At 40.2% G+C, this 21,778-nt stretch overlaps 2 protein-coding genes across 32 annotated transcripts in view; both read right to left on the bottom strand.

Annotated features, from left to right (window-relative positions):
* Positions 1–237: 237 nt before the first annotated feature.
* The window catches only part of sorbs2b (sorbin and SH3 domain containing 2b), a 323,367-nt gene continuing 301,826 nt past the window's right edge, over positions 238–21,778 (bottom strand). For all 31 annotated transcript variants that reach the window (XM_088000723.1, XM_088000747.1, XM_088000756.1 and 28 more), the window contains 3 exons: positions 21,620–21,666; positions 11,034–11,140; positions 238–2,298 (listed from right to left, as the gene is read on the bottom strand). In XM_088000723.1, coding sequence (XP_087856849.1) covers positions 2,237–2,298; positions 11,034–11,140; positions 21,620–21,666 — 216 coding nt within the window. In that variant the 3' untranslated portion in view covers positions 238–2,236. The remainder of the gene's footprint in view (positions 2,299–11,033; positions 11,141–21,619; positions 21,667–21,778) is intronic.
* LOC148151989 (uncharacterized) lies at positions 2,306–9,951 on the bottom strand. The gene is made up of 2 exons (XM_087992870.1): positions 9,948–9,951; positions 2,306–6,484 (listed from the first exon to the last, which is right to left on the bottom strand). Exons 1-2 carry the CDS (start codon positions 9,949–9,951, stop codon positions 5,376–5,378), a joined length of 1,113 nt encoding a protein of 370 aa, XP_087848996.1. The 3' UTR covers positions 2,306–5,375.

Raw genomic sequence — 21,778 nt, 5'->3', positions numbered from 1 at the left:
CCTGATGAAGGGCTTTTGCCCGAAACGTTGATTTTCCTGCTCCTCGGATGCTGCCTGACCTGCTGTGCTTTTCCATCCAGCACCACTCTAATCTAGACTCTGGTTTCCAGCATCTGCAGTCCTTGTTTTTACCTACCTGACTGGACATTTGTGCCCATTCTGTGAAATCTTATTTTCAGTGCTTCAGTATCCTGTTTCAGAAAACTTTAAACCAAACAAATACAGAGGAAGGAGAAATTCAATTCAGGCAAAATTTATTAGGGATTGAAATTCACAAAAAACACAGAAAAAGTTGAGTTCTTTTCTCCATAAGAATTGTACTGCATCAAAATGAATCATTTGATGTTCATTTACGAAAAGAAATCTTTAAAATCAGTTACAGAGAATATAAAGAGTTCTCATTTTACAGGCAACAAATATGGTCATTTTCATCATAAAACAACAGTAAAGGTGTTGATTTCACAGCTGTACTGCATGCAGTTCAACAGATTCAAAATTTGAAGCTTCAAGATTATACAGCTTAGGCTGGAGTTTTGGTGTAATAAAGATATACTGCAAAAGAGTATCAGTGAATCTATTCAGACGCCTTATTCTCATTTCCTGTTAATAACTATAAAGATATATGTACAGTTAGTTTTTTTTGCTGGTAACACTATATTTGTTGAAATACAATTTGCAAAATTCTGCAATAAAATACTATCGTACACACTTGCACCATCTAAATGTGCTTGCAACCAGGGCAATGGGAGAGGCGGTTAGTAAAAAGGGGTAAGGGAAATGACAGAGACTTATAAAAGTTTCTGAAAAGTAGTGACTTTTTTAAAAAAATGCAACAACTAAAACATCTGTACAAAATAAAGCAGACATATATATATGTACAAACTGTGTGGACAACATATACTACGGTAAACTCAAGCATTTATGAAAGAAATTAGAAAGACAATCACACATGCTTATTTTGAACTAAGGTGCTGCAGCGCAAACGATTCATTCCCCTTCTGCTTGTGTGTTTTGATACCCAACCATGGCAGTTTAGTTTATCGTTTGATTTCAGGGAACACGTTGCTCAGATTCTTAAATAAAAAGAACCTTTCATTTCGGTCAAATATTGAGTAATTTCTAAAAATGTGTCTGAAATTTCTAGAGTGGAAATTGTATGTTATCAGAAAGAAGCTGCTCGGTTTTTCAACCATATAAACAAACTGTCAATAGGGATTTCTTTTGGAGCTTTAAAAATACATGAAAGCACGGCAGAGTCATTTCCATGTTAATAATGGAGTTACGTTAAATAACACAACTAATATCAGACAAGTGGATTTTAAAATGTGCACCATCACTCTTTTTAAAAACCTTGTCAGCCGGGCTGGAGCACACAGTGTCAAAGTAAATTGCCTCATGCTGCTGTAATTGTAACCTGAATCCAGTTTCAAACTGAAATCTTATATGACATTTGGACATCTGCATTCCTTAGTAGGTGCTGAGTCCAAGCAGTCACAAAGTATTAAATATGACAATTTGGATTTGGGAATACCTGAAAAGAATGGTCTCATGCCTGATCAACTCAATATTCTTTCATGAAACCTTAGTTTTACTATACATTCTAAGCCATCACTACTAAAAGATTTGTGTGGAAGTGAGAAACACACCTTCAACAATTTTCAAACAACCTGTACAAAATGTGACATTATTGCTTCTGCACCTCATCATTCAACAGCAAAACAAACTGAGCAAATTAACTGGAGGAAAAATAGAGCAGACTACAGGACTTCAGCTCTTATTTAGAAAGTGGCAATTATCATAGCTGTATGAGTTACGAGTGTAATACTTGTTAATTGTGTTATGTGTTTTCTCTACTCTGTGACAAAATCATCAATAATAAATGTTAGTGACAGACCACTGTAAGCTCCTGTACCAGGAAGAATAAATAAGCATTCACTACGTTTGCTTACATAGGGGAATAAAGGATTTATCAAGTAAGTGCACCTTAATAATAAAAACCAATTGTTCTTCAAATATCCTGAAAGAAACGTAGAACAACCTCCAGATGACATGTTTCAAAATATCCTTATTCCTTGACTGAAGATGTGGTTAAATGATGCTTCTGAAGTTAGCTGTAGTCAATCACACAACTATCACAAAGGTGTCTTTGAGTGTCTACAGACTGAAACTTCCTTTAATGAGAGCTGCAGAAGGTTATTGTGCTAAACTCAAAATGTGTACAAATATGTATAAAAGTTTATAGTCGCTTCACATAGTTTCCTGGAAAGGTACCAAAGAACTTGGATCGCCGAGACGTTCCTGTGATTAAAGAGAAAAAGCAAACTTCATTATATTCCAGCCTCTTAGTCTTCATTGATTCATCTTCCCTAGTGTGCCACCTTATTGATCATTCTTTATTCAACATTTTAATTGAACAGACTCATGATAAGCCATGCCTTGATTATAATTTCTGAGGATTCTTGTGTGTTCATTAATCAAATTTCGAATTATAATCAGGTACTGAAATCAGGTTCAACTTGCAGGTGTGGAGGGGGCAATAATCTACCTTTCAGTAAAATTAATATCATACGGATGACATCTTTCTCAACTTCTGTGACTCATTATTAACTAATGATTTATTTTTGTATTTCAGGGCACAATTATAACTTCACTGAGTTAGACACACAGTTATAGCTACTCGTGGAATATAAATACCTGTAAACATAATAAGGAAATTTTTGGGTGGGATAATAAAGAAAATGATCCAATTAATGACACTCAGTCACTACTACCTTTCTTTAAACCTTCGTTCGAATCAGGTCTTACATTTGACATTAAGAAGTGGTCAGCAATGACCATGAAAACAGTTTACCGTGCTGCATGGATGTACAAAAAGTGCCAAGCATCAATACAGAAATAAACAATTATTGGCCAGTACTTTAAGTAGCAAGCTTTTACTTCACATGTTATAGGAGCATTTTTTTCAGAAAGTGTATTTACTGAATGGATATAGTACATATAATGCATCTATGTGTGGAAGGTCTTTTTACACATGCAAAACAAAATGTACCCCATAGATAAAGTGTGCTAAACCAGACTCAATGAGCCAATGTATGCTGACATACAGGAAGACCTAGACAATGGCTAAGCTCAGTTCTGTAAATAGGAAATAATATTCATGCCGGGTGATTACCATCTCCAACCACAGGGAATGGAACTATCTTCCCTTGATATTCAACAGCATTGCTAATGTCGATTCCTGAATTATCAACATGCTGAGGTTTACTTTTAACCAAAATCTGACCTGGACAAGCCATATACATACTGTGGCAAAAAAAAGAGGTTAGTAGCTGGGAATTCTGTGTTTGTGACTCACCTACTGATTCCCAAAAGCTGGTCTACTATTTACAAAACACAAATCAAACAGAGTCCTCTCCACTGGCTTGGATGAGTGCACCTTTAATTGCACTCCAAAAACTGGACAACCTGGAGACATTAGCTTGCTCGTGTGGCTCCCTATCCCTGCCATCAATATTTATTCCCCCTGCTATCTATGCACAGAGGCAGCAGTATGTGTATCATTCGCATACTCACCAAGGTTCCTGCCAAATCAACTTCCTCTCCAAGTCACAAATCATCCTGTCTTGGAACTACAATGCTGTACCTGTGCTGTCGATGGGCTAAAATCCTGGAACTCCCTTCCTATCAGCACTGTAGATGTTCCCACTCCCAATGGGCTGCAGTTGTTGATAAAAGTGGCTTACTATAGCCTCAAGGGCAATTAGGGATGAGCAATAAAGACTGGCCCAGTCAGCAATGCTCAGATCGTAAAGAAAAATAAAATAAACCTGAGACCTTTACCACCCAAAAGGTCAAGTGCTGCACATGAACAGAACACCACCATCTGCAAGTTCCCTTCCAAGCCACACACCGTCCTGACTTGGAAATATAGTACTGTTCCTTCACTGTCACTGGGTCAATATCCTGGAATTCCTTAAAACACTGGTGGAGTACCTACACTACATGGACTGGAGTAGTTCAAGCCGTCAACTCACCAAGACCCTTTCAAGGGTAATTAGGGATACAAACATATGACTGAGAGTAGGCCATTTGGCCCCTCAAGCCTGCTCCACCTTTCGATAAGATCATGGCTGATTTGATTTTAACTTAAACTCTACATTCCTGCACATCCACAATAATGTTTAATTACCTTGGTAATCACAAATCTATCAAGAATGGATTGGAAATCTTGGCTTTGTCAATCACACTCACTTTCCAAGAATTTTAAAGCACTAACTAAATTGTCCTGTTTATCAAAAGCCCTGGATAACATGACCAATCTCTGATAGACTTACCTTGTGCTTAAAATGTTGGAACTATCCGAGTCATATAATTCTAAGGATCACATAGCCAGTTCCTGCCAACTTCACCAGTCCTTATGGTGGGAAGTCAAGGTGTGGTACACCAACTAGACTGGCAATTGGACCAGGCAGAGTCATCATGCTGCCAACTCCAACAGGCATTTAGCTTCACTTTGCTGTCTTTTTGACTGGGAGCCAAAACCTAACCCAAAAATTTAAAGATAGGTAGAGATTCATCCTGGAGTGGACTGCCACCATGTTCAAGGGCTCACTCTATGTACAAAGCTAATGGATGAGTAGAATGTAGAAGGAAAAGATAATAATGGAGACACAAGGAAGAATATCTCAAATAAAAATTTGGAACTCTGTACAAAAGAAACCACATGATTAGAGTTACCTCTATTTTCTTCAAGTATTTTGCTCAATGAAATCAGTGATATGGCCAGAATAAATCAGTGCAAATTCAGCTTTTATACTCTACACCTGTGACAGCTGTGACTCAGTTGTTAACATTCTTGTCTTTGAGTTACCGGATTCTGGGTTCAAGCCCCAGTCAAGGCTCAAGAATAGAAATAAAAATTGACACACACATGCAGTACTCAGAGAGCATTGCACTGTCTGAGATGGTATCTTTCAAATGAGACGTTAAACTGAGGTGCCATCTGTATTAAAATCTCCCATGGTTCTCTTTTAAACAAGAAAAGGGGAATTATCACTGCAAACCTGCCCAAAATATGTATTTTTCAATCAATATCACAAAAAACGATTAACCGCTCAATACCAATTTGCTGTTACTCAGAGTTTGCTGAATGCAACTTGGTTGCCACATTTCCTACATTACATAGTGACCATCACTTCATAAAGTATTTCAATGAATCTAAAATGTTTTGAGATATTGGTGGCCATGGAAAGCATTATATTATTACGAGCTTTTTATCTTTAAGCCTTTCAAGTAAAGAACTATTCAGAAACAATATTGGCACACATCATTGTGCAGCATATGTGTATTTCCAGAAAATGCTAACATATTCCATTTCATTTATACATTCCAGAATTAGAAGAACTGACGGCTGGGTTTTCAGAAGCATTGGTTAAAGTTTCCTCTGTAATGTAACACGTCGCAGGCATTGTTTCTTCAGCTACCTTTGAAGTGGTTTCACACCTGATGTAGTCTGGAAAATGGCCTTCAGATATTGCTATGGTACGCTGAAGTGCTATATTATGCAACAAGGTGGAAGAGGATTGCTGGTTATGTACGAGTGTGGTGAGCACTTTGATCAGAGAGCTCATTTGATCGGCTAACTGCACCCAGCCCATGTGGATAATATGGTGAAGGTGAATCATGTCCATGTGCATCTGTTTGTTACCAGACTGCACACTGGAATGGACATTGTCCATAGTCTTCCTGAGCAAGTGCATACCCTCATCTACAAGCATCCCAAATGTTGCAGAGAGTGCAAGGAGACTGGCGTCTGACTCTTGTTGTTGATGGGTGTTCTCATTTGTCGTGTTGGCCTTCACATCAGTGGGAACATTATCCATAATCTGTTCCAGGAAATCAGCCGATGGGGTGAGGAAGTTGGTGATTTCCACTTGCAGCTCACAATCTGTCCTATCCGCTGACTTGCTGTCAGTAACCTGCTCTGGCTGATCTGATCCTTTTACTGGGCTTTGTGTTGGTGAGGGACACACGTCAGGATGCTCAAGTTTTAAGGAAGATATGCTAGAGCTCTGTAATTGCGAGGGAATTGAAGGAAAACTCTGGACTACATTAAGATCCTGGGATGCTAATGGAGGTGCAGCCGAAGATTCAGATGTTGAGCAAGAGTCTTGGCTGCTTTCCTCCTCTTCTTGCTGACTCGTTGCCTCGTCTTTCAATTCAGCTTCACTCAAACATTGTGGGTATGCCCAGGACATTCCTTCAGGGGATGTGCTGACAGGTGATTGGTTTTTGTGTTTGTCCACAAGAGACTGTACATTTCCCTCTTTATGTACATTAGTTTTCAGAGTTGCTGAGGATGGCAACTTTTTGTCAACGTGTTTCTTGGCAATTGGTGTGTTTTCTGCACTCTTTTCATTGCAAGTGTTTAAGGTGGAGGTTGGCTGACTATCTGGGAAGACAAAATAGGGACAAGGTACAAAACCTTAGTTATCTGAACATATTGAGTGGAACTGCAGGCAGACAAAAGGTAGATGTCATTTAGATGAAACTTCTAAAAGCAGGTGAAGTGCAAAAATGGACCACTGTACACAGGACCACTTACATGCATATTGGGGATGTTAAAGCATTCTTAGCATTCTATATTATGTTAAATATATGTTTGTTTATTATTTTTACTTTATAGGGAGAATGCATGGAAGGAGAGACTATAAGGTAAACTTACCAGATTCATGGGATTCCAGGATAGATGATGTTTTGATTTCAGGTACAGTTGAAGTTTGATTTTTCAGTCAGCTCCTTCTGTCAATATGGACTCGTCCTTAGAGATAGATTCCAATTTCACAGTCTTTTGAATAGCAGTGTCTTTTACTTTCTCTGCAAGCTGTAGATTTTTTTCCCAACAGTTTTGTGAAGTAGTAGAAAGTGTGGGCATTTTGTCCTTTGTTCTGGAGCTGGTAGCAATGTGATTGTTCCTAGGAAAGTATCTTGATGTTTGGCAAATTATTTCACAATAAAATTCGCTCCCAAACTTGGGGCAAATGCAGCTGCTGTCATCTCCTTCTGAACTCCATTTTGCTTTATTTGGATGTATCATGAAACATACAGGGGCTTATCAGGATTGTGAATCAAACTGATTGAACTAGCTCTGCATTGGTGTCTCAGTCCCACATCAATTTAAGTTGAAGACGGGTCAACTTATGCTTAGGCAAATGGTTTAAAATGTCTATGGTCAGTTTATCACCCCCATTAGGAGCAAGTTTTAGTTTCTAAGTTTCCTGGCTGGTACAGTGTGTTACATTGCACTTTCCCATCTCTAATAGAATCATATGATCGTTTCATCTCTCTAAAAGAACAGCTGAGACTCAACTAACCAACTTTTGTTATTTGACCAATTCAATCCAGATTGCAGAGCACACAAGTCTACAAGATAAAGGGATCTAGAACTTACTAGCTATCACAATTTTTTTTAAAAAGTTGTTGCGGATCAAATAAAAACTTCAAAACAAGAAGGACCTAGAAAATTCTTGAATCTTTGCTTATTCTGTGGATACATGGCCTATTAGGCAACCTCAAGACATCATTAAAAATTAGTGCTGAAACGTCAAAATTCTATAAGTTACCATTAAGGATTCATCTATTATATGCCACGGTACATCACAAATTAATACATGCCAAGTTATATACACTGTGGACATCTCCATTTCTAAACATCATTGGAATAGTCACTAGTTTTGGATAGGGGAAACACTGGGACAGAATTTCAATAGTAACTTTTATATACTACCTGATGGTTTGATTCCCTTTAGAACCAAGCTGACAGAGGTTATATAAATGCCATCTGTACATCTACTCCCTATACCACTGCAAATATGATTGCAGCTTAGATCCCAATCTTCTGCATAATGATCAAAGTCATGTTATCAACTTTCAACATTTATATGAAATAACAGGCAGGGAGGAAGTGGTTGAGCAAGGGAACCGTGGTTTAGTAAAGAAGTTGAATCTCTTGTCATGAGGAAGAAGGATGCTTATCTAAAGATAAGACGTAAAGGTTCAGTTAGGGTGCTTGAGAGTTACAAGTTAGTCAGGGAGGACTTAAAGAGAGAGCTAAGAAGAGCCAGGAGGGGACATGACAAGTTTTTCACAAGTATGATCAAGGAAAACCCTAAAGCTTTCTATAAGTATGTCAGGAATTAAAGAATGACTAGAGTAAGATTAAGGCCGGTCAAGGACATTAGTGGGAAGTTGTGCATGGAGTCCGAAGAGAAGCGCTAAATCAATATTTTTGTCAGTATTCACACAAGAAAAAAAAAAATGTTGTTGAGGAGAATACTGAGATATAGGCTAGTAGACTAGAAGGGATTGAGGTTCATAAGGAGGAGGTGTTAGCAATTCTGGAAATTGTGAAAATATAAGTCCCTGGATGGATGGGATTTATCCTAGGATTCTCTCGGAAGCTAGGGAGGAGATTGTAAAGCCTTTGGCTTTGATCTTTATGTCATCATTGTCTACAGGAATAGTGCCAGAAGACTGGAGAATAGCAAATGTTGTCCCCTTGTTCAAGAAGGGGAGTAGAGACAACTCTGGTAATTATACACCAGTGTTCCTTACTTCGGTTGTGGGTAAAATGTTGGAAAGGATTCTAAGAGATGGGATTTATAATCACCTAGAAAGGTATAATTTGATTAAGGATTTGATTTGGTTTTGTGAAAGATAAGTCGTGCCTCACAAAACTTATTGAGTTCTTTGAGAAGGTGACCCAACAGGTGGATGAGGGTAAAACAGTTGATGTGATGTATATGGATTTCGGTAAAGCATTTGATCAGGTACTCCACAGAAGAAAATATGGAGGCATGGGATTGAAGGTAATTTAGTGGTTTGAATCAGAAATTGGCTAACTGACAGAAAACAGAGGGTGGTGGTTGATGGTAAATGTTCTTCTTAGAGTTCAGTTACTAGTAGTGTACAACAAGGATCTGTTTTGGGGCCATTACTGTTTGTCATTTTTATAAATGACCTGGATGACAGCATAGAAGGATGGGTTAGTAAATTTGCGGATGACAGTAAGGTTGGTAAAGTTGTTGGTTAGTGACAAAGGATGTTGCAGATTACAGAGAGACATAGATAAGCTACACAGCTGGGCTGAGAGGTGGCAAGTGGAGTTTAATGCAGAAATGTGTGAGGTGATTCACTTTGGAAGGAGTAACAGAAACACAGAGTTGGACTATTGTTAAGATTCTTGGTAGTGTGGATGAGCAGAGAGATCTCGGTGTCCATGTGCTTGGATCCCTGAAAGTTACTACCCAGGTTGATAGGGTTGTTAAGAAGGCGTACGGTGTGTATTGGTAGAGGGATTGCGTTTCAGAGCCATGAGGTCATGTTGCAGCTGTACAAAACTCTGGTGTGGCTACACCTGGAGTATTACGTGTAGTTCTGGTCGCTGCATTATAGGAAGGATGTGGAAGCATTGAAATAATACAGAGGAGACTTACCAGGATATTGCCTGGTATGAAGGGAAGATCTCAGCAGGAAAAACTGAGGGACTTGAGACTGTTTTCATTAGAGAGAAGAAGGTTAAAAGGTGACTTAATAGAGACATACAAGATGATCAGAGGATTAGATAGGGTGGACAGTGAGAGTCTTTTTCCTTGGATGGTGTTGGCTAACATGAAGGGACATAGCTTTAAGTTGAGGGGTGGTAGGTATAGGACAGATGTCAGAGGTAGTTCTTTACTCAGAGAGTTGTAAAGGCATGGAATGCCCTGCCTGCAACAAAAGGGCAACTTTAAGGGCATTTAAATCATCATTGGATAAATATATGGATGATAATGGAATAATTTAGGTTAGATGGGCTTTGGATTGGTTCCACAGGTCGGCACAACATCGAGGGCTGAAGGGCCTGTGCTGCGCTGTAATGTTCTATGTTTTATGTAATGGGAGCATACCCATCCCACTCAGGGAGAAGAGATGGTATAAGCAGTCAAGGGAAGGGAACTGGAGTGTCTGGTCGACAGGTCTCACTGCCTACATGAGCATGAACAGTCCAGTTGACGGACATTAAAAGTCTACTCATTGTTGATAGTTCCAATTACTGTGTATACTTTAATTTCCAGCAGTGTGGTCGAAAAATTCCTTTTGGCCAAAAGGGACCAAATGTGTAGAAAATCAGTTATCAAACTTGCCGTTGTTACCCACATGCTTTTTTTTTAAAAGTAAATAAGTGGAAATAAATGGAATCATAAGAGAAAAATGAAAGCATTTCCCCCTTGAAAATAACGCATTACATTTCCAGAAGTAAATCGATAATAGCTTACAGAAGAATAGGGATTAGCAGTGACCAAAAGCCCATCATTAAAATCTGCACTGGTTTGCAGGTTTACGTGGAGAAAAACTCAATGTTACATTAAAGTTCACAGCAAATTTCATAGGCTTTTTCCATGTTAGTAATTAGAAGAGAATGACGCTCTGGCATATGCTTATTTTGACTTCCCACACTTTCCACTGTATCCATGGAAAATCTGCTTGTAACACATTTGGAAGTTTACGAGTAAAAGTGAAAAGGCATCCTGATGGGGTAACTTCCTCATTATCCCTCTTCATCAGGGAACCAGACTAAATGAATATAGGTTGTGCGTAATCACTATAGAGCAGTAATACACACCTCTGGCCTCTGCTCCTTTTGACTATGTGCCCTTGCTAGTGAAGGGTGGAGGGGAGATCAAGATTAATTAATTTACCACATGTCCTTTACTTGAGTTTGTCAACTATTTCGCTTCTTCTAATCTTAAACTATTTGTCTGATGTTGATAACTTCAAATTTGTCAAATTATTGTGAGCTGCTGTTTCTAGGTTTCTTTTTGAAAGGGCTTCAACAGTTACTTTTTCTCCTTTGATTCTTGGAAATGTTTACCTGTCTTTTTTTTTATCCCTACTAATACCGGTTTCCTTCCATGGGTTTTGGATTCAGAAATGAACAAAATCTCTGAGTTCACATCTACTCTAATAGCAGAGATACTTTAAAAGACACATACCAACAAACCAGCCATCATCACACTTCTCCATGACATCAACAATATCTCCCTCCTTCAGCTCCAGCTCATCTTCATTTCTGGGGTTGTAGTTGTACATAGCTTGGTATCTATGAGAAAATGTAACATTTAAAGTTAGCCTTCTCATAGTTTTCGTTTGACTAAAATTCAATGCAAACGTTTATATAGAAATCAAACTGAGAATTAGGACTGATTAAACTAAACCGCATTATGGATTCATAGACATCTGGGTGCAGATGGAAAATACAATTTTTTAAAAAGCCAATAGAGTCACAGAGCATGGAAATCTGCTCTTTGGCTCAACTTGGCCATGCCACCAAGTTTTCACAATTAAACTCGTCCCATCTGCCAGCATTTGGTCCATATCCCTCCATCCCTAACCCATCCATGCACCTATACAAATGTTTCTAAAATGATTAAATTATACTCACTTCCACCACCACATCTGACAGCCTGTTTCAGATGCTCAGCACCCTCTGTGTGAAAAAATTACCCCTTTGAACCCTTTTGTATCTCTCCCCTTTCGCTTAAAACTATGACCTCTAGTTTTAACGTTAGGACTCTTTTCCACATGGGACACAGAGTAGAAACACAATGTAATGATATTGATTTGTACAAACTGCAATTGTGTGGAAATCTGTGAACTCCACTGTGGATAAGATAATGCGAATGTAGGAGAGATACTGCTAATAATTACTTAAATTATTTTATGGAGATAGGCTTGCAGAAAGGGTTCTAATTCACTGGAACAGGGATGATGAGGGCTCTTACTGAGGTTTACAAAATTGAGCAGCTTTGATTTGGTAGGTCATGAAAAGTTGTTCATACATGTTCATAAATCGATAATGGGTTTTCATTTTAGGACTATCACTGAAATAGTTTAAGATAGAAGGTTAGCTAGTATATGAAATTAAGTACAGCCAACAGTACACAACAGCCAACTGACAGAGACTATTTGGAATTATTGGAACCTTTGAAAGAAAAATGAATATTGTAAAAAATCCAACTGGTTCATAGCGTCCTTTCAGTGAAGGACACCTCTGTCCGTACCTGGTCTGGCTTATGTATGACTCCATACCTATAGCAAATTAATATCCTGTAATGGCCCAGTAAACTACATAGCTCTGTCAAACTGAGAAAAGAAGGGATCTAAACAGACCACACCACATCAACCTAAGCACTAAGAAATGACAATGTCAGACTCCAACCTGACAAACATACAAAATCCTCCTTCCTAACATCTGGGGACTTATGCCATACCTAGGAGAGCTGAATCACAAACTAGTCAAGCAACAGCTTGACATAATACTAATGGAGTTATACCTTACAGACAATGTGTCTGATACCATCCTCACATTCCTGGTTATGTCCTATCTAATCAGTGGGACAAACCATCAGAGATGGCAGAACAGTGCTATACAGTCAGGGCGGAGCTCCTCAGTAACAGCAGGAGTGACTCCTTCAAGTCCTTTTGACGATGCAGTCCTGCTTTCACACTGAGGATACCCTCAACTGAGCTATATGGTACTGTACTAAATGGGCTAGATTTTGAACAGATCTAGCAACTAAAAACTGGGCATCCATGCGGTCCTGTGAGTCATCAAAGACAGCAGAATTGTAACCAGCCACAAGTTGTAGTCTCATGGCCTGAAATTGTCTCACTCTGCTATTAACATCAAATCAGGGGTTTGACCATGAAGAGTGTAGGAGGGCATACCCCGATCAGTACCAGGCATTTGTAAATCTGAGGTATCAACCTGATGAAGCTCGCAAACAGGACTGTGGATGTTTAAACTACCAATAGGAGGACCAGATTCCACAAATAGCCGATCCTCAATGATGGGGGATCTCAGCATATTAGTGCAAATGATGGGGCTGAAGCAATAGCAACAATCTTCAGCCAGATGTGCTGAGTGGATGATTTATCTTGGCATTTTCCTGAAGTTCCCCAGCAACACAGATGCCATCCTTCAGCCAATTCAAGTCGGTTCACATGACATTAAGAAACAGTTGAAGACACTGAGGCTGTGGGCCCTGAAAGCATTCCTGCAATTGTAATGAAGATTGGACCAAAAGAAGGACAAATCCAACCCAGCTTATTAGTGCCCTAGCAGTCGACTCTCCATCATCAGTAAAGTAATGAAACGGATTGTCAACAGATCTATCAAGTGACACTTGCTCAGCAATAAGCTGCTCACTAACGCTCAGACTGGATTTCACATGGCACACCCAGTTCCTGACCCAATATAGCTTTGATTCAAACATGGACAGATGAACTGAACTCAGGGGAAGTCATAGCCTTGACATCAAGGTGCCACTTGACTAAGTACGGAATCATTGGGAATTGGGCAGAGCCATACTGGCACAAAGGCAGATGGTTGTGGCTGCTGGAGGTCAGTCATCTCAGCTCCAGGATAACTCATCTGATACTGATGCTTCCCTGGAGTTGAGATGATTGGTCTTAAATAACCACCACTTTCTTCCTTTATGCTAGGTATGACTGGAACTAGTGGAGAGTTTTTCCATTGACTTGAGCTTCACTATGGTTCCTTTGTACTATACTCAGTCAAATACTGCCAAAATATCACTCCTAGTTAGAGATTAAAAAAAACTGCAGATGCTGGAATCCAAAGTAGACAAGCAGGAGGCTAGAAGAGCCTCCCTCAGCCTCCTTTATCTGCAGCTCCCCTTACACCCACCCCCAGTCCTGAAGAAGGGTTGTACCCAAAACATGGACTTCTCCACCTCTTGATGCTGCCTGGCTTGCTGTGTTCTTCCAGCCTCCTGCTTGTTTACCTTAGATATCACTCTCGCCACAGCTCTAAAGTTCAACATTTTCCTCCATGTAATGAGGTCAGGAGCTAAGTGTCCATGATAAAATCAAACGAGGTGTCAGTGAGCAGGTCATTGTTCAGCAAAAACCACTTGATAGCAATGTCAACACCATTTTTCATCACTTTGTTGATGGATGAGTGAAAGCTGATGAAACGATGATTGACTGGATTAGATTGCTTCACTTTTTGTGGACAGGATCTAACTGGGCAACTTTCCACATTGTCAGTAGATACGTGTATTGTAGATGGATTGGAACAGCATGGCTAAGGGCATTGCTAGTTCTTGAGTACTCATTTTCAGTGTTAACCCTGGCATGTGTCAGTATCCATAGCCTTTACAGCATGCAGTGCTGACAGCAGTCTCTTGCTGTCATTTTGAGTGCATCAAATTGTCTGAAGCTCAGCATCTCTGACGGTGGGGAGCTAAGAAGGAGTTACAAGGTGGGTCATCCACTCAGCACGTCTGGCTGCAGATTGTTTCAAATGGTTCAGGCTTGTCTTTTGAATCAAATGGCCAGCTTCCCCCATCATTGAGGATAGGGATGTTTTTGAAGACTCTTTCACCCATTAGTTGTTTAACCACTCTCACTTTCTTCTTAAAAGCGACATATGTTCCAAATTCTGGATTAGTGGTGCTGGAAGAGCACAGCAGTTCAGGCAGCATCCAAGGAGCCTCGAAATCGACGTTTCGGGCAAAAGCCCTTCATCAGGAATGCCCGAAACGTCGATTTCGAAGCTCTTTGGATGCTGCCAGAACTGCTGTGCTCTTCCAGCACCACTAATCCAGAATCTGGTTTTCAGCATCTGCAGTCATTGTTTTTACCTCTATATGTTCCAAATTGTCTACCACCGAGGTTACATTATGAATGAAGCAACTTGCATTTACCTAATCACTTGCAGCTCTCAGGATAACCCAAGATGTATATCATCTACAATTAATTAGTGTGTAATTATTTTGTGAGAAGGTAGGCCAGACAGATCTGGTTGTTGGACAATTTAAAGGGACTTCATTTCAAACAAGTTTAAAATGTACACTGTTTAAAGCTTTAACAGATTGCGGGCAAGAAGGATAACGTTCAACATCCTATTAGACACCATACATTAGTCATCCTATGTATGGTACATTCCACTAGGTCTTTCAACCTGGTCAACAGAGCAAGATTTTAACGCCTAACTGTATTGAACTACTGGAAGCTATTTATCCTTTGTTTTTGTCGTTATACCGAAATATATACTGAATGCTCACATTTAATTAAATAATTTGTGCTGTTGTTTATCTGTGCTATACTGCTTTTTATTTCGTAATAATTGGGTCACTGTTGCTTCCCCGACGTTGGATAAAAGTAACCAGAATGACACAATATGATGATGTTTTCACATGTGTCCAAAGATCATGGATTATCCCCTAAACTAGTCAATTCTGGGTTTATGCTCACAGGGCAGAGTCTTGTTGAGGCATGCCTGCAGACTTGCACTTGGCCTGCACAGCCTCTTCACAAGAAGGCCTGATCAACCAGACACCAATCAGGCAGGGCCCAGGCCAGAAGTAGGCCTTGCTCTGGTATCAAGATCCCAGGGACAGATTGATTTTTAAAAAAATATATTCACAAGATGTGAGTCTTGTCAGCTAGGCCAACATTTATTGCCCAATCCTAACTACTCTTGAATTGATTGTTTGCTTGCCCTTTTATAGGGCAGTGCCATCCACATTTCAGGGCAGACGTGGTAAAAAAGGTAAATGCAGGATGAATGTTCCTGATGACCTTGTAGTCCAAAATCATTCGAGTAGGCCATTGAGGATCGAAATGAGGAGAAACCTCTTCACCCAGGGAGTGCTGAGCCATGGGTGAAAGCAGTAGAGGCCAAAACATTAAATGTTTTCAAGGTATTAGATACCTTAGGTTCTTAGAACAAAGAACAAAGAAAATTTACAGCCCAGGAATAGGCGCTTCGGCCCTCCAAGCCTGAGCCAATCCAAATGTACTGTCTAAACCTGTCGGTCAATTCCTAAGCATTTGTATCCCTCTGCTTCCCACCTACTCATGCATCTGTCCAGACGCATCTTAAATGAATCTACCGTGCCTGCCTCTACCACCTCTGTGGCAACACGTTCCAAATGCCCACCACCCTCTGTGTGACGTACTTGCCGCGTGTATCCCTCTTAAACTTTCCACCTCTCACCTTGAAAGCGTGACCTCTCGTTATTGAATCCTTCACCTTGGGAAAAAGCTTGTCTCTATCCACCCTGTCTATACCCTTCATGATTTTGTAAACCTCAATCAGGCCTCCCCTCAATCTCCTTTTTTCTAGTGAAAATAAACCTAACCTACTCAACCTTTCTTCATAGCTAGCACCTTCCATACTGGGCAACATTCTTGTAAACCTTCTCTGCATCCTCTCCAAAGCGTCCACATCCTTTTGGTAATGTGGCGACCAGAACTGTACATAGTATTCTAATTACGGCCGAACCAATGTCTTGTACAATTTTAACATGACTTGCCAGCTCTTATGCGCAATACCCCGTCCAATGAAGGCAAGCATACTATATGCCGTTTTGACCACTCTATCCACCTGTGCAGCAACCATCAGGGTACAATGGACCTGCACTCCCAGATTTCTCTGCCCATCAACTTTTCCCAAGGCTCTTCCATTCATTGTATAATTTGCTCTAGAATTAGACTTGCCTAAATGCATCACCTCACATTTGTCTGGATTGAAAGCCATCTGCCACTTTTCCGCCCAACTCTCCAGTCTATGTATATCCTCCTGTATTCTCTGACAGTCCCTTATGCTTTCTGCTACTCCACCAATCTTTGTGTCATCTGCAAACTTGTTGATCATACCAACAGTGCCCTCTTCCAGATCATTTATGTATGTTACAAACAACAGTGGCCCCAATACTGACCCCTGTGGAACACCACTGGTCACCTTTCTCCATTTCAAGAAACTCCCTTCAACTACTACTCTCGGTCTCCTGTTGCTCAACCAGTTCTTTATCCACCTAGCTAGAATACCATGCACACCATGTGACTTCACTTTCTCCATTAGTCTACAATGGGGAACCTTATCAAACGCCTTACTAAAGTCCATGTATATGACATCAACAGCCCTTCCTTCATCTAACAACTTGGTCACTTCCTCGAAGAACTCTATTAAGTTGGTAAGGCACCATCTCCCCATGGACAAAACCATGTTGCCTATCACTGATAAGCTCATTCTTTTCTAAATATAAATAGATCCTATCCCTCAGTACCCTCTCCAGCAACTTCCCCACCACCGACGTCAGGCTCATTGGACTGTAGTTACCTGGAATATCCCTACTACAACATGAGCAACCTTCCAGTCCTCCGGCATCTCACCTGTATTTAAGGATGCCACAAAGATATTTGTCAGGACCCCAGCTATTTCCTCTCTCGCCTCCCTCAGCAACCTGAGATAGATCCCATCGGGTCCTGGGGATTTGTCTACCTTAATAACCTCTAGCATACCCAACACATCTTCCCTACTTATGCCAACGTGATCCAGACTAATCAAACTTCTGTTTCTAATCTCAACATTCATCATGTTCCTCTCCTCAGTGAACACTAATGCAAAGTAATCATTTAGAATCTCACCCATTCTCTCAGGTTCGACACACAGCCTTCCTTCATTATCTTTTAGTGGACCAATCCTTTCTCTAGTTATCCGCTTGCTTCTTATATAAGAATAAAATGCTTTGGGATTTTCTTTAATTCTGCTTGCTAAAGCTATTTCATGACCTCTTTTAGCCCACTTGATTCGTTGTTTAAGGCTTATCCTACTCTTCCGATATTCCTCCAGGGCCAGTTCTGTTCTTAGCTGCCTAGACCTTATGTACGCTTCCCTTTTCCTCTTGGCTAGTCGTACAATTTCTCCTGTCATCCACGGTTCACGAATCTTGCCCTTCCTATCCTTTGCCTTCAACGGGATATGCCTATCCTGCACTACCGTTAACCTATCTTTGAAATCCTCCCACATCTCAAATGAGGACTTCCTTCAAATAGCTTAGGGCTAAAAGGATCAAAGGTATGGGGTGAAAGCAGGAAGAGGGTACTGAATTGGATAATCAGCAATACTGTTATTGAATGGTGGAGCAGGTTTGAAGGGCCAAATGGAATACTCTTGCCCCTTTTTGTGTGTTTCTGTAAATTTGGAGGCTTATGTAGGCTAGACTAGGTAAGGATGACAGATTTCTTTCACAAAAGGACATCAGTGAACCAGATGGGTTTTTATAGCTATCGACGATGCGGCCATCAACAGCCACCATTCGACTAGACTTCTGAATTTCAAATTTTACTAAAGTTAAATTTCACCATCTGTAGAGTAATTCAGCATGGAAAGAGACTCTTCGGTCCAACTTGTCCATGCCGACCAAGTTTCCCGAACTAAACTTGTCCCACTTGCTGCATTTGGCCGATATCTCTAAGCTATTTCTATTCACGTACCTATCCAAATGTCTTTTAAATTTTGTAACTGTATCTGAATCAACCACTTCCTCTGGCAGTTTATTCCATATAAGAGTCACCCTCGATACGAAAAGGGTCCCTTGTAATTCTTTCTCCTTAAAAATATGTCCCCAATTTTTAATTCCCCCTCCTTAGGGAAAAGACCTTTGTTATTCACCTTATCTATGCCCATTGGGATGTTATAAACCTCTATGAGATCACCCCTGAACCTCCTACACACCAGTGAAAGATGTCCCAGCCCATCCTTATAACTCAAACCCTCTGGTTTTGGCAACACCCTGATAAATCTTTTCTGCATCCTCTCCAATTTAATAATATATTTTCTATAGCAGGGCAACCGGAACTGTACACAGTACTCTAAAAGTGACCTTACCAAACTTAACATGACATCCCAACTCCTATACTCAATGGTCTGAACAATGAAGGCAAGCATGCTAAACGCCTTTTTAACCACCCTGTCTACCTGGAAACGTACAAAATTCTAAAAAGACTAGACAGTGTAAATGCAAGAAGAATGATCCCAATAACCAGGGAGTCCAGAACAAGGGGTCACAACCTAAGGGTAGGCCATTTATGACAGATGTGGAGACATTTCTTCATCCATTCCTGCCATTCAATATGTAATTTCTAGTTTGTAATCAACCACAATTTGTCTGCTCATGCTTGTTTAATGTATGGTGATTCTGGTTATAGATAATTCAGTGTTTGTTCTGTCTTCCTCCTTTGCAGTAAATGCTTATCTGTTTTCAAGCATGAAATCCGTGGCTTCATGTAAGGATCACATCTTTTTAGTTTTCTTTATTTTGGATTGTGGCACTATTCCTGAATTGGATTTGATTCCCTATATTGTGGAAACAAGATATTTGTCCCAACAAGTCCACACTGACCCTCCGAAGAGTAACCCACCCAGACTCATTTCCCTTTGTCTAATGCACCTAACATTATGGGCAATTTAGCACGGCCAATCCACCTGACCTGTGCGTCTTTGGATTGGGGGAGGAAACCGGAGCACCCGGAGGAAACCTATGCAGACGTGGGGAGAATGTGCAAATTCCAAACAGACAGTTGCCTGAGGCTGGAATCAAACCCAAGTCCATGGCGCTGTGAGGCAGCAGTGCTAACCACTGAGTCACCGTGCCACCCTGAGGAAGATTATCTCCAGTCTTCTACAATTTCTACTCTCACTTCTTTTATTATGCTTAGATGCATCCCATCCTGGAGCCTTAACAATTTTAAGCACAATCGGCTTATTCAATAGCACCTCCTCATTAATTTCAAAACCATCTAGTCACTGTGTGTTTTGCTTTGTCACCATTGCCCAATCAGCATCTGCCTCATAGGTAAGGACAGATACAAAGTGTTCACGATGGGGTTAAAAACCATGTCTCCAATTGATATTAGGTGTTCAACCCAGTTTCATTCCTTTTTAAAACTTCCTAGCAGTTTCACTTGTTGGGTCACTTCAGAGGGCAGTTAAGAGTGAACTACGTTGTTGTGGATTTGGAGTTGCATGAAAACCAGACCAGACAAGGATGTCAGTTTCCTTCCCTAACGAACTTTGAAACTTGATCAGCTCAGTCGATAGTAGTGCTGTTTTTATGACAATTGAAAATGGTTTCATGGTCCTCAATAGACTTATTACTAAATTCAAATTACACTATTTGGCATTGTGGAAATTGAACTCAGCTCCCCAGAATGTTACCTGGGATCTCCAGAATACAAGTCCAGTGACAATGCCACTAAGCCATCACCTCCCTTAAGCCTCAATGTTGACTGTCCCATGCTAGCCGATGCCGCAAATAGTCCGGTGCCGTTCACTTCTTTTCAAATTTGGAGTCATCATACAATCCTCCTCGGAACAAAAATTTATTTGACGTCTGTATCCATGATCATTTTTCCCATAATTCCATGTTTGAATCTCTCTGATCTGAATTCTGACTTAGCCTCAATGCTGAAATTCTAGTCATGAAAGTCACAGATGCATGCAATCCTTTTGCAGTCCTTGAGGCAGTTAGCTACACCATTCTCATCAATATCTGTCCTCCATTGAACTGCTGAGTACTAATAGCCTTCCTAAGGGTTCTTGTGGTGATAGTGTGCCTAATTCAGGACCAGATGGTCTGGGTTCAAGTCCCATATCCCCATATCTCTCTCTGAACAGGTTGATTAGAAAGTACTTGTTACTTTTGTCAATTGTTATAATTGATTTGCTTCCCATCCCTGCACCTTTATCTCCTGAATCGCCCAATGGAGTATCCTTGGCCCCACCAATTATAAAATAATTTGAAGACAAAAGGTGAATATTTTCATTTATACTGATGTTACCTATCTCTACCTCACTACCACCTCTCTCAAAGCCAGTTTTGGGTGAACTTACAATTTCTTCCATTCCTCCTGCACAAAGCCTGTCCTCAAGCATCACCTTCCTACATCCAGACTCAATTAGTCTAACACTCACCTAAAAACAGCACTATTACTGACTGAGCTGATCAAGTCTCAAAATCCTTTAGGGAAGGCAACTGTCATCCTTATCTGGTCTGGTTTTCACACGACTCCAAATCATCCTCTCAACCCTCCCCTCTCCCTCAACCCCATTATTTTCCATTAACTTGAGCTATTCCCAAATTCTGACTCAGAGCGAATCCCATTCACTCAGAAATCCTGAAATTATTGATCTCAACCGAACTCTGGTATACTGCTGCCTCAATTTCTTATTCCCATGTTCAAATTACTCCAAACATGACATCTCCCTATTTCATGCCTACTCTACCCCCAGTCTTTTGTGCATCCCTCACTCCCAAAATCCCACTATTGCTGGCCACATTTTTGTCACTTTAAATTCCAAGCTCTGAATTCCAGACGCACATCTCTTTGCCTCTCCAACCCTTTCTCTTCGTTTAGTCACTGTTCGGTCAGTCAGGTATCAATCTTCAGTGCTTTGGTATATTTTACTATGCTTAAGGGGCTACAGTACCTATCTGGCCTAAGTTTTGTGATTGGAGGTTTGCCTACAGAATACAGAGTATTAATTGAATAGTTTCTGGTGCTGTATGGTCCTTACAGTTCAGCATTATACACCTTTGTATTACTACATTAAAAAAAACTGACCTTTTACACGTCAACATTTTATTTTGCCCAACTGTTGAACTCAGGACTTCAGTGGCAAGTTCAGGATATAAAATTCTAATAGGCTCTTCAATTTTAATTTCAAAACTGCATTTTATTCAGAACAAAATAGAAGTGTACTCACGGCTCTCCAATCTGTGAGCGTTCATGAACAAGGGAAGGTTGTTGATTCTATGGGAGAAACATATATTTATCTTGTTATTGTTATTAAATGACAAGCTTACAGTATTCAGTAAGATTGTGAAATCTTTCCCATCTGGAAACAAAAGGGACATTCCTAATT

This window comes from Chiloscyllium plagiosum, unplaced genomic scaffold, assembly GCF_037043375.1.
Source record: "Chiloscyllium plagiosum isolate Xiang-an unplaced genomic scaffold, Cpla_swu_hap1 HiC_scaffold_2, whole genome shotgun sequence".
Classification (NCBI taxonomy): domain Eukaryota; kingdom Metazoa; phylum Chordata; class Chondrichthyes; order Orectolobiformes; family Hemiscylliidae; genus Chiloscyllium; species Chiloscyllium plagiosum.
This window is presented reverse-complemented; position numbering and strand designations above follow the sequence as displayed.